At 37.8% G+C, this 14,759-nt stretch overlaps 1 protein-coding gene across 1 annotated transcript in view; it reads right to left on the bottom strand.

The window, feature by feature from the left end:
* LOC121869672 (casein kinase I-like) overlaps positions 1-9,938 on the bottom strand; it is a gene marked incomplete in the record, with an annotated part of 118,868 nt that extends 108,930 nt beyond the window's left edge. Inside the window, 1 exon segment of the mRNA XM_042371212.1 lies at positions 9,352-9,938. Within this exon segment, the coding sequence (XP_042227146.1) occupies positions 9,352-9,580 (229 nt within the window).
* Between the last annotated feature and the right edge of the window lie 4,821 nt (positions 9,939-14,759).

The raw sequence follows: 14,759 nt of genomic DNA, 5'->3' as shown, positions 1-14,759 counted from the left end.
TCTGGTCATTAATGGACAAGATGGAAGCAGAGATCTTAACCCCTCGAGTGAGATGACTTACCCCCCTTGCAATTACCTCACAATGTGGGTGACAGTTCCAGCAATCGAGATAATTCAAGATGATTATTAATGGCCTACATGAGTTATATTTAACATCTACACTACAGTAGTTGAAAGCTTGAAAGGACTCAAAGTATATTTCCCTGTGTCTATGAACCAAGATGTACGGGATTAGTTATATACTGTACACACCGGGAGATGTTATGTCAGAGCACACGGCAATAGTTCCCCGGTGAAACAAGACAGAGACAGACAGACACAGCACTATGAGAAAAGGTCACCAACCTTAACTGAATCAATATCAGCACAATATCCAACTGAAACAACATCCACACTGGAATGCAACACTACTACAGCTCAGCCACTCACTACATGCCTTAACATCACCCTAAAACACAACCATTCAAATCCTATAGTACTGAAAATGGTCATAAAACATACATTATGGTCCAGCCTTCCTTCTTATTGTTCGCTAGCATATATATATACGGTATAATACAAATATTCACAACTGGGGTCTTTTAATTTTTTTATCTTCAAATTTATGTAATTTCTGAGAATAAATGAATACCTGTAAATGATTATGAATACTATTTTACCGCCACAACAGCTAAGGTTATATGGTCCTGGAGATAATTACTAATGGCAAAAGTTTAAACTGAAATCAATATGACGGAAAAGTTGAGAATGAGAGGTCAATATTTTCTAAGTACTGTACGTAGACCCTGGATTCAATATCATGTCAGCTTATGGTGATTCATTACCTTTGTGCAGAGTTAAAACACCAGGCAGCTATATACCCCGTACTACAGAATATTTACTAAGTATAATTCAACACTGTTTGCATAATAATAATCAACTCTTATCCATAAAGTCATTGACAAACTGTGCAAAGAAATTTTACAACAAACACTTAAATTAGACAGTATACAAGTACAGTACAAATATATACAGTACACTTCAGTTAGGAGTTTTCCATAGCTACGACATTCATCTACGCTGTATACAGTAATATAAGATAATTCAAAGGTTACAGTACAGGATATGTGTACCAAGTGATATATATATACAGTTACATATTTCATCTTGCATCAATCAGGTCTGTTTTATGTCACGAACCTTCATTAATGTAAGTAAAATATATAATTATTGTACTGTATGTGATAAAACGTTTTCAGGTGAGGTTGTCGATAACTGCATCCTACTAACAGTTGATAAATTAACTACCTAGGAGACACACAGGGTTAAAGACTGTACTGTACACACACTTGTATCCAGCACCCTACTGTATACAACTTGTTAGGTGATCATCTGGTTAAGTTCAGTCGGGTTGGTTTCTGTCGCCTACTGTCATAAATCATTAGATAACACATGAAGATTACCCCCCCTGGCTTATCTCACCTTAAAGACAACCTAACCTAACCCTTCCATTATCAAGTGACATAAGCATGGGGGGGGGGGGCTAATCTTCATGTGATCCTTATTTAGTGCCAGAGCCTCAGGGAGCCATTAACAGACCTCAGTAACAGGATAAACCAACCGAAACTGATCTGTACTGAAGGCTACATCATGTACAGTACAGCTGCTCCTCGACCTATGACGGGGTTAGAGACCCAAATCCAGGTCCTAAGTCGAATTGGTCGTAAGTCGAAAATGCTTAAAAAATACATATAAAATCTAAAATGGGTGTGTCTCTTTTTCTTCTCAGCACCACGAAACTCTCACTTTTAAGCTTGCCAGCCATTTTGAAGTGAATTACAAACGAAAATTTTGTTTGTGTACTGACGTTGGGACTCAAAAATACGTAATTTGGCACAATTTTGGTACAACTGAGGCGGTCGTATGTCCGGGAGGAGCTGTACTGTATTCGTGATGATGCTCTGATATATACAAGTTCCCTGACCTCTTTTTTGTTAATCAGATAGATGTTTATTTTTATTTTTCATAATATTATCTATGTATAGTAACTACCGTACAAGTCTTCCTCTACCTACTGATCGATGTCTTCATTGGTGGTGCTCAGCCTTAAACAGTGGCTATGGATTTCCTACACCACACCCGTATGCACAAAAGTAGAATGCCCGGAACATCGTGGCTGCCATCCCTACAGCCAACTACCACTGATGATGGCCGCTGTGTGAGGGAAAATAATGCTTACGCCACATAGGAACGATTCAAGTGACAACATTTCCCAATACTGTACGTCTTCCCTTTAATAAATTCAGTGAAAGAATAGGTTATGTTTGCTAACCTTTGTGCCTTTTCTACCGTACATTATATATTCTTTTTGTGTTCTTTCGTAATTCCTCCTGTTGTTTATTGTTATCTCAAGGTGTTTTATTGTGCCTGAGATGTTATATTGCTTGGGGGGGGGGGGGACATGCTTTCTACTGATGTTTATGATGCTGTTGCCTGCCTCTCCCCCTCTAACTACCGAGTGGTCCAACAACAGTGTAAGATAAGATAATGTACTGTACCTTTTCCCAGAACATTACCAGCACCTCCCTTATCTCTCACCTACAGGTGGTTTTCTACTGATTTTGGTATTTCCATTTTTTTAGCAGTAATGTGAATGTGTTAGGTGCCGGCCACACCGCCTCCTGGTGTATGGTACCAAAGGTTTAGCATTCAGTCCGTTCAACGACTCGGTAGTATCTACAATTCTATTAATGAGGGTCACTGTTTGGAGAGGTGGTGGTCATACTAAGCAACTGGTTAGTGGTTACTTCATAAAAAAGTCCTTCATAACAGCAGGTAGAATGAGTTTACCTGAAACCCTCTGAAGACATGTTAAACAGTAAGACCTACAGCAAGCATTGCCATACTGTACCTTGTTAAACCAATGATCAGTAGAACCCAGAGATATAAAGTTTGAAATACAGTACCATACAGTAGAGCATGTTATCAACAACAACTTCATCTTCTATAATACAATACTGTATTGCAAATTAACTAAATATATGTTTATCTATTGGTTTATTAACTTAAATTAGCTACGTATGGCATTTAATCATCGACAGTACTGTGCCGGTACAGTATTTATTTTGATTTGATTTTCAATTAAATTTCAGCTGACTTCTTCGATACCCTGTGCATCTTGCTAACAGTGAACACACTTGTTCAGACTCCTGTTAACACTTGCCCTTTACCACAACAAAGCAGTTATCAGTAACATACCTGACCAAACTATAAGTGAAGGCCAGCATCATAACACATTACTGAGGTAACAACCACATTACAGTATACTTGTACAGTACTGTACTACTGTAAAGGCCATCAACACATTTGAGATGGCTCACAAGTTCACTCACTGCCCACCCACCTGGTTTTCATTTCAAAGTACAGTACAGTAAATGTGAACTGCATCACTGTAGCTATAGAAAAGTGACTAATAGGCAGTCAAGTCTGATGTTGAAAGCCTCACAAGACTTCTGCTACACTAAGTACAGTACAGTATATGTTACACTAAATATATACAGTAGTACAGAACGTACAGTACCAACATGATTCTTGGGCAAAAAACAGCAAGTTATTTAAATCATATAACAGCAAAACTTGCCAGTCATTGGCTTAAAACTCCCCTTATGGCATGCAAATCTGGTGTGAACAACATGTGTACAGTAATGTATACCAGTACCATACAGTTAATCTTTACCTAAGTTGGTCCACAAATACCCGGCACATTTCATTAACCACACATTGTACAGCACAGTACAGTCTCTCTTCGACTTACGACAACCAGGACATACGACGGCCATGGTCGTATAAAATATTTTTCACATTACGTATTTTCGAGTCCCGACGTTAGTGATCGCGCTGTGTACTGACAAATTTTTCGTTTGTAATTCCCTTTAAAATGGCTGGCAAGTGTAAAAGTTAGAGTTCTCGTGGTGCTGAGAAGAAAAAGAGACACATTTTAGAATTTCTATGTATTATTTTCGCCTTTTCTGTCTTATGATCTGGTCGTCGGGACGAAGCCTCGTCGTAAGTCGAGGAGACTCTACTTATAGTTTTAACTTTTAAGAGATATAAAATGTCTGGCCTTAACATCAACTTGAAGACAGTGTTTCTCTCTAGAAGATAAAAGTTTTCTTACTTTGCAAAACTGACAAAAAAGGCAGGATGAAGCAATATGTTTTGAATATTTCACTTATATGATTCATTACTTTTTCTATGTCTGGAGGAGCTGCCTCTGTCTCCTATGTTAACTTTCTGCAACTCACCACTGGTTCATATCATAGTTTTTTTTTTAAATACAGCTATTACATTCCACAAATAATTAATTGTAAACAAAATAAAGAAAAAATAATCAAACAAACTCAACCTAAAATACTACAGTATAGTCTCGATTTACGCGGATTTGGTTTACGCGTTTGGTCATTTAAGCGGCACCTGGCCAGACCGACAATTTTTATTTACACGGTTCATTCCATCATTTACGCGGCAAGCGGCGCAGGTAGGGTGCACACAAGGTCACCCAGTCAACAAAACATTACCGAGTTCTTCACCCGCCACCCACCACAGCCAGCCCAAGTCAGTGATAGTGAGGATATGGACTTTGAGGGGTTTGACAAAGAGGCCCTGCAAGCCTCTGTGGTGGATAGTGATACAAGTGATACAGGTGAGGGCCAATAATCTGCCCTCTGCCTCGGAACCAACCCCCCCATCCCCGTGTGCCCAGCCATCTTTTCTACTAACGCAAGTGCTAAAAAACCTAATATTATTGATATTTCTCTTAAATATTAATTGTGTGTACATACCATCATAAAATTAAGATGTTATTTTTACTACAATGTACTATTGTGTCGGAAAAAGTGTAGTTTGGGGGTCGGCCCAGTCTCTATTTCAATTAATCCATATGTTCTGTTATTTCGTTTATGCATTTCTTGTTTTACGCGGACCTCCACGGGTTCAATTGACCGCGTAAATGAAGACTATTCTGTATACTGTAGTTAATTTCCTAAAGTAAAATTTGTGTGTGCAAAAAGAACGATTCCTGCAATTTAAACTTGGTGCACATGGCAAGGTCGTGTTTGCCATTTTTCCCCTGCTGATTTCTGATGTAAGAAGTGATATTACATAAAGCGCATTCTCTGTGCACCTTTGTCACTTTCTCAAGGTAGGGAAGCTTTTATCTTCTAAGGTGAAACTTGTTTAAGTTGGTGCTAAGGGCAGACCACTGTCATCAAGTACAGCTGTCCCTTGTGTGAGTCAACGTGAATATTGATAATGCTGAGGAATTAAATCCAATCTGTATTATCAGTCACAAACTGTAAAAGTTGTTTATTCCACTTCACCCAGGATATGTGATGTCACATCCACGAGCCGGGTCTGCAGTATTGGCTTCATACCTCAATGACGACAGGACGTACAGACAGCTCAAAAACTTCAAGGCATCATTTCATGTTTAACAGTAGTGTACACTCCTGCATTTTTTCAATACATCATCAGTAAATTGACATAAAATAACACTGAAATGAAAGACCAACATCCAAAAGCAAATACTGTACAACAGTCCCTTATACTGTGGCATATGTAACTACTAGTACAGTACTATACAGTAGTGTACATCTGTGATGCCCCTCAGGTGAGAACAGTCATGTTTATTTTTATATTTCCTGCCAATTTTATCATTCACAAAGACACATTGCACCTCCCAGTAGACCATTTCAAGCCACACTACCCACACCTCAAAAGGGCTCTCAGTTGCCTTTGTTATTAGTGGTAGTCTACCTCTGCCACGTCCCCCTTGTGACTCTGCCCCTACACACACACACACCTAAAAACACTACACTACGGCTGAACAAATGTATGTGCAGTACTGTACGCTACTGTAAATTACAGGTACAATATTTAATTTTTCGGTTTTTTTTATTCTTCTGCATGAATATTTTTAAATCTATACAAATATAACATGTTTTTAACCCTTTCTATGTGAATCTTGACTAGATATCTGTAACCCCAGTACAAGATCGTTTTGCAATAAATAATAGTATCTTACCACAATTTGAATTTAACACACAATACAGTAATAAAATACTGTACATACAGAAAAATATTTTCATCTTCATAGGTTATGATCTGACATTACCAGTCAGGTCAAATTACCTGTTACTGTCAGTCAGGTCATGTTACCTGACATTATCAAAGTGAGGTGGGATTACCAGAAGTAGTGTAGGGGATTAGAGATACAGTACAGAACTCAGGTCATCTGACACTGGTAGACCTAGAGCTAATTTGTGGGCCTCATGACCACCTCCCTACATGCCAGCTGATCAAACAGTATCAATCTATCTGGCAAAAAACAATCAAAGTATGGGCAGGAAAATTATTATATACCATACCAGCAATCACACTGGCATCGTTTACTGCATATGGTGTGGCAATCGCATTGAAAGGGTTAGCTAACAGTTTTAATAGTCACGTTTACTGCACTGTACAACAAGCAATAAGTCGGGTTTTCAATAATCTGTGTAAGGGTTAACCACTGTAAAACAAAGACTAGAAGGTATATGTACATTAGGCTGGTTCAATTACAATTCTGGTGACATTTAACCCTTGAGAACCAGTATACAAATAAAATACATTTTAACTTGTATACATTTTGACTACTATGTAACATGAACTTAGGTGAGGTCATGCATTGTTATTTTCACATTGTTAAGACGATCAGTGATACAACAAATGTAGTCTCTGACTGGAGTGGCATCATGACATAAAGAAGTGTACTGTACTGGGTCACACTTTGTAGTTACTTAACTCTTAAATGGTGGCTAAAGGTTACCTAATGTGTCCATACTGTATGTGTAAAATTTAGAAAAATAAAAAATTAATGTACTCTGATGATGGCCACCGTCCCTACAGCTAACATCCACTGATGATGACCACCGTCCCTACAGCTAACTTCCACTGATGATGACCACCGTCCCTACAGCTAACTTCCACTGATGATGACCACCATCCCTACAGCTAACTTCCACTGATGATGGCCACCGTCCCTACAGCTAACATCCACTGATGATGGCCACCGTCCTTACAGCTAACTTCCACTGATGATGACCACCATCCCTACAGCTAACTTCCACTGATGATGGCCACCGTCCCTACAGCTAACTTCCACTGATGATGGCCACCGTCCCTACAGCTAACTTCCACTGATGATGGCCACCGTCCCTACAGCTAACATCCACTGATGATGACCACCATCCCTACAGCTAACTTCCACTGATGATGGCCACTGTCCCTACAGCTAACATCCACTGATGATGGCCACCGTCCTTACAGCTAACTTCCACTGATGATAGCATCTGTTTGAGGGTTAAGAAACAGCTAGTAAGCCACGAGTTTCACACCACTTTACTCAACTAAATTTAGGAGGGGCAAATCAGTGTGTTCCGACAAAGATCTACTGTAGTTCACTTATGGTCTTCATCAACACAGTGAAGCATAAGAGACACAGGACAGTCCACTTGATAATTACCGATAGTGCTGTACATTGTCCCTTGTTGACAAGTCTTACATCTGATCCATTAACAAAAACATCATTTATCACTACTGTACAAGTTAAGTGAATCACTGACATAAACCTAACCCATGACTTAACACACCTTGGATAATGCTGGTTAAGTTTGGTTTGTTCTGGAGGCCAACCTGAGGGACTTCTCAAACTACTGTACAGTACACAGTTCTTTTCTTGTTTTACTGTACAGTGTTGCATTTCAATAAAATTATGAAATTCCTACAGCAAAATAATCAGGAATAAGCCAAGATTTTAACCATTGTTTCATAAATATCTCGAAGCTTTATTCTAAATCAAATGATAATGTTTACTGTGTCTAAACATTCAAAGCAAAATTCTTTGGAGTTCTTCCCCCCCCCCCACCATGGTGCCTTGAACTCATTAAAACAAACAAATTCATAAAAAAATAGATAACAGTATATATGATCACATGAAAAAATAATATTTATAATGCAGTTTTTCACGGTGAATACAGTGCTGGTAATGAGAGTTTGAGGAAAAGCATTGTCACGGACTTACGACCCTTCCTGCACTGACAAACTTAACCCTACCAGAGGTGACCAGGGCTTTGAAACAGAAGGAAAATGTGGGGTTAAAAACATAATACAAGAACCTAACCTAACCATACCAGAGGTGACCAGGGCTTTGAAACAGAAGGAAAATGTGGGGTTAAAAACATAATACAAGAACCTAACCTAACCATACCAGAGGTGACCAGGGCTTTGAAACAGAAGGAAAATGTGGGGTTAAAAACATAATACAAGAACCTAACCTAACCATACCAGAGGTGACCAGGGCTTTGAAACAGAAGGAAAATGTGGGGTTTAAAACATAATACAAGAACCTAACCTAACCATACCAGAGGTGACCAGGGCTTTGAAACAGAAGGAAGAATGAAACAGAAGGAAAATGGGGTTTAAAACATAATACAAGAACCTAACCTAAACCAGAGGTAGGGCCAGAGGTGACCAGGGCTTTGAAACAGAAGGAAAATGTGGGGTTAAAAACATAATACAAGAACCTAACCTAACCATACCAGAGGTGACCAGGGCTTTGAAACAGAAGGAAAATGTGGGGTTTAAAACATAATACAAGAACCTAACCTAACCCTACCAGAGGTGACCAGGGCTTTGAAACAGAAGGAAAATGTGGGGTTTAAAACATAATACAAGAACCTAACCTAACCATACTAGGAAATCAACATCCTAGTTATGGTATTGTAGGCTCTGGTGTTTGTGGAATAATAACCACTAGTTCTGATAACTCTCACCCATTACAGTCCCTCATGGTGGTCAGGTAAAGTCATAACCAATATAACTAATTACTGCTTCAACTAAGGCTGTTAAGGGGGTATCGAGGTTAGTAATCACACTACAGTAGTCAATCAACGTCTGTACAAGTCTTTACATATTGACTGGTGGTTACAGTTAATAATGTGTTTTATAATTATCACCCAAATTGAGCACCATTATGTATGTATGTACGTGTGTGTATGTATGTATGTATGTGTGTGTGATGCTGACAACTACAACATTGGTACACACACACACCAATAACTAAACCTTAACTATGTGTCACAGTTTTACACAACACCAGAGTAAGACAATATTAAACCTTAACCATTAACAAAAGCTCGTGTCAATTATCATTAACACCAACAATAACCATCAACCCTGGGCCATTAACACCAACAATAACCCTGATATTAACCACCAACCCTGGGCCATTAACCACAGTTTAGTCATTACATTAACCACAATATTAATCCTCACCTAGTCTCAGCTCGCCAAAGTTACCACAGCCAATCTTCTTGCCGACTCTAAAGTTTGGCCCGACAAATAGTTCTAAGGAGTTGGAGGAGGAGGATGTCCTAGAGCCAGGCTGCATGGTGGTGCCCGTCCTGTTGGCGGTACTGGCCCGGGACACCCGTCTGGAGGCCGGGTCTTGGTCCTCCTTGTTCCCTCCACCGCCACCCCGCTCACGTCTTTCACCCTTCTGCATCCTATCCTCCTTAGGCCCCCGCCCACCTCAGCCTCGCTCAGCCCCACTCAGCTCCAGTTTAACCAGCATGTAACTGCCGTCTCCGCCAGCCAGCCAGCGAGCCGCCGCCGCTGCTAGCCTTAACACACTCTCCCACCACCACCACTCACTTCACCTCACCTTTCTCCATCTTACCCCAGTGATAGCCACACCATTTTCATGTTTTATACCATCAAGATGCACAGACTTCACTAAAATACACTTTTCTTTTTAATCACAACACTATTAGGTGAGTATCGCGTAATTTATATTGGTTGTAGCAGACAGACCACAGAGTGACACCTCGAGCCGCGAGCTCTGGCAAATCTTTTTAACGCGGATCGATACACATCTAACCCAAATTACCATCCGAACACAAATCAAAGTGCTATTTTAAATATATTTCTGACTCATATTTACTATATTTATTAATTATAAAGTATATTCTGTAGTCTTGGAAGTTAAAAGTTTCCGTTTATATTTTAAATTGGGAGATAGAGTCTAGTCATTATGGTTCTCAGTAACCTCTGACCACCTGATTCACCCAAAATAAATAGAAATAATCACCAAAGTGCTTATAATCTACGAGTTCCCAATATGTTTTGTGCACTTATTTTATATTGTTTGACTAATAATCACAAATAAGTTCACGTTAACTTGAATTATCCAGTTTGATTGTTAGAGGGAACTAAGTTGTGCAGCGGAGTAAGATGGTGCTGAGGTCGGTCAGTTGCCAGACGTTCCTTTCCTCTTGTCTCATAAAAATAATGCCGGTCTGCTGCAAAATAATCCTAGGCGTCAAATTTTACTAAATATCTCTGTGGGCTTATACAGAGGTGACCTAAATAGAAAATCTAGGATCATATAGTTTATACTCATCAAATCATTATGTAAACTAATTAAAACTATTTCCTGAAACCTAAAACTGATACTGTCATAACACTAGTAATATTTTAAGCTTAGGATTATTTTGCACCGTCTTCCCCGCCCCTAATATTTATAATACCGTGGGCGTAACTTTCACTTTTTATTAAAGATCATACAAAATTAATTATATTTGCATAATTAGTGTACGTTTTGTAAGTATTCCATCAACAAACATTATTTCTAAGGCAGTTTTTTTTTACATTTTCGAAAACCAACGTTTGTTTGTTTGGAGTGCTGAGTCATGTGCGATATATTTATAGAGTAATATATATATATATATATATATTGAATATTTCACTACTTATACATCACAGTAAACCACAACAGAGAATTCCATCAATAAAGAGTTTAGAAGCTTGAAATATATACTTTAAAAAGCACATTTGACTAAAACAGTAAACAATTTGTATTACATATGTCAAGATCGGTTTTGTATTAAAGAAAAATAATTAAATATTTAATATCTCCAAGTGAATCGATAAATAAAACTTGGGCCATAGATAAATAAGCAATAGGTAGAGTTGAGTATTATGATAGATATTTGTGCGGCATAATCATCTTTCAAGTTCACAATGGTTCTCCATGTGCATGAACAATGTAGGTATACAAACAATTTGCTTAGACAGTGATGGTATACTACACACAGTACAGTTATACACAATATAAAACAGACAGTTATTCACAAGACAGTCAAGGTCATTCATATCATCTTAATTTTACACCATAAGATGTACCCAAAATTCCTTCGATATACATTTGCTATATTTACAGTATATACCGTAAAGTCTGGAGTATAATAATGAAAAAATAAGATTAAATTATTGGAAATATATATATATGTTCGAATGTTAATGATAAATAACTGTATAGAATTAATATTATCAGTTACAAAAAAAGGCTTTCGTTTAAGCCCTTTGGTGCCGCCATATGATTGTATTTACAGAGGGATTTTTTATTATAGGCCTACATATAAAATAATTATCAACCCAAACATTATTATTAAATCTATATATATATTTAAATAATTTATATATAATAAATCATTATGTTTATATAAATTTTTTGCTAATAATTTGACTAAAGAGATATTTTGTGAGGAGAAGATGTTAAAATATCCGTAACTATTTGAATTAAGTTAAAACACTAGACTAACAACAACAAAATCTTGAATTTCTTCCAAAAACAACCTTAACCCCAATAACTTAATAAACATTTCAGAAGACAAATTAAACAAATAGAATCAATGACGCTAATAGTGGCGCTGGTGACGGATAGGTAGACAGATAGATGACACTTAGATGGATGAATTGAAGAATGGATGGATGAATGGATGGATGAATGGATGGATGGATAGGTGGACGGCTAGATGTAGGATAGATACATACATACATACACACAAAGCACTTAGATGGATGGACAGATAGATAGATAATCAATCAGCTGTTTAATCTTAAAGTGAAATAAATTGGGGTGTCTAATCTTACAGTGACCAATGAGTTTACAAATGGTTCAGCATGTGTATTGGCAATGGATGTATACAGTGTGCAATAGACAGTGAAGGTATACAATATACATTATTCAGAGTCAGTCGGGATATACAAACAATGTACCTAGACAGTGTAGGTGTATAAACAATGTACCTAGACAACGCAGATATACAAACAATGTACCTAGACAGTGTGGCATAAAAATGTACCTAGACAACGCAGATATACAAAATAATGTACTGACAGTGAAAGTATACAAACAATGTAACAGACAGTGTAGGTATACAACACGTACTAGACAGTGTAGGTATACACAAACAATGTACTAGACAGTGTAGGTATACAAACAATGTACCTAGACAACGCAGATATACAAACAATGTACCTAGACAGTGTAGGTGTATAAACAATGTACCTAGGACAACGCAGGTATACAAAACAATGTAACGGACAGTGTAGGTATACAAACAATGTAATGTAGACAGTGTAGGTATACAAACAATGTACCTGACAGTGTAGGTATACAAAACAATGCACCTAGACAACGCAGATATACAAACACGGTACTGACAGTGCATAAGCAAACAATGTACCTAGACAGTGTAGGTATACAAACAATGTACCTAGACAACGCAGATATACAAACAATGTACCTAGACAGTGTAGGTATACAAACAATGTACCTAGACAGTGTAGGTATAAACAATGTACCCAGACAGTGTAGGTATATGTTAATGTACCTAGACAACGCAGATATACAAATAATGTACCTGGACAGTGTGTAGGTATACAAACAATGTACTCTAGACAACGCAGATATACAAACAATGTACCTGGACAGTGTAGGTATACAAACAATGTACCTAGACAACGCAGATATACAAACAATGTAATTTAGACAACGTAGGCATACAAACAATGTACCTGACAGTGTAGGGCCAAACAATGTACCTAGACAACGCAGATATACAAACAATGTACCTAGACAGTGTAGGTATATACAAACAATGTAACAGACAATGCAGATATACAAACAATACCTGGACAGTGTAGGTATACAAACAATGCCTAGACAGTGTAGGTATACAAACAATGTACTGGACAGTGTAGGTATACAAAACAATGCAATGTAGACAACGCAGATATACAAAACAATACCTGGACAGTGTAGGTATACAACAATGTACCTAGACAGTGTAGGTATACAAAACAATGTACCTAGACAGTGTAGGTATACAAACAATGTACTCTAGACAACGCAGATATACAAACAATGTACCTAGACAGTGTAGGTATACAAACAATGTAATGACAGTGTAGGTATACAAACAATGTACCTAGACAACGCAGATATACAAACAATGTAACGGTAGATATGTAGGGCATAATAAACAATGTACCCAGACAGTGTAGGCATACAAACAATGTACCTAGACAACGCAGATATACAAAACAATACCTAGACAGTGTAGGTATACAAACAATGTACCTAGACAACGCAGATATACAAAACAATGTACCTAGACAGTGTAGGTGTATAAACAATGCACCTAGACAACGCAGGTATACAAAACAATGCACGTAGACAGTGTAGGTATACAAAACAATGTACAGACAACGCAGATATACAAACAATGTACCTAGACAGTGTAGGTGTATAAATAATGTACCTAGACAACGCAGATATACAAACAATACCTAGACAGTGTAGGTATACAAACAATGTACCTAGACAATGCAGGATATACAAACAATGTAATGGCAGTGTAGGTACAAACAATGTACCTAGACAACGCAGATATACAAACAATGTACTCAGACAGTGCAGGTATACAAACAATGTACTCAGGACAACGCAGATATACAAACAATGTACCTAGACAGTGTAGGTATACAAACAATGTACCTAGACAACGCAGATACAAACAATGTAACGGACAGTAGGTATACAAAACAATGTACCTAGACAGTGTAGGTATACAAACAATGTACCTAGACAACGCAGATATACAAACAATGTACCTAGACAGTGTAGGTATACAAACAATGTACCTAGACAGTGTAGGTATACAAACAATGTACCTAGACAACGCAGATATACAAACAATGTACCTAGACAGTGTAGGTATACAAACAATGTACCTAGACAACGCAGATATACAAACAATGTACCTAGACAGTGTAGGTATACCACGCCTAGACAGCAGTATACAAACAATGTACCTAGACAACGGTATATACAAACAATGTAATACCTAGACAGTGTAGGTATACAAACAATGTACCTAGACAACGCAGAGATATACAAACAATGTACCTAGACAGTGTGTATACAAACAATGTACCTAGACAACGCAGAGTATACAAATAATGTACCTGACAGTGTAGGTATACAAAACAATGTACCTAGACAGTGTAGGTATACAAAACAATGTACCCAGACAACGCAGATATACAAACAATGTACCTAGACAGTGTAGGTATACAAAACAAATGTACTGACAACGCAGATATACAAACACGTAATGTAGACAGTGTAGGTATACAAACAATGTGTACTTAGACAACGCAGATATACAAACACGTACTAGACAGTGTAGGTATACAAACAATGTAACAGACAGTGTAGGTATACAAAACAATGTACTGAAAACGCAGATATACAAACAATGTACCTAGACAGTAGGTATACAAACAATGTACCTAGACAACGCAGATATACAACAATGTACCCAGACAGTGTAGGT

This window comes from Homarus americanus, unplaced genomic scaffold (genome assembly GCF_018991925.1).
Source record: "Homarus americanus isolate GMGI-L3 unplaced genomic scaffold, GMGI_Hamer_2.0 scaffold23578, whole genome shotgun sequence".
Classification (NCBI taxonomy): domain Eukaryota; kingdom Metazoa; phylum Arthropoda; class Malacostraca; order Decapoda; family Nephropidae; genus Homarus; species Homarus americanus.
This window is presented reverse-complemented; position numbering and strand designations above follow the sequence as displayed.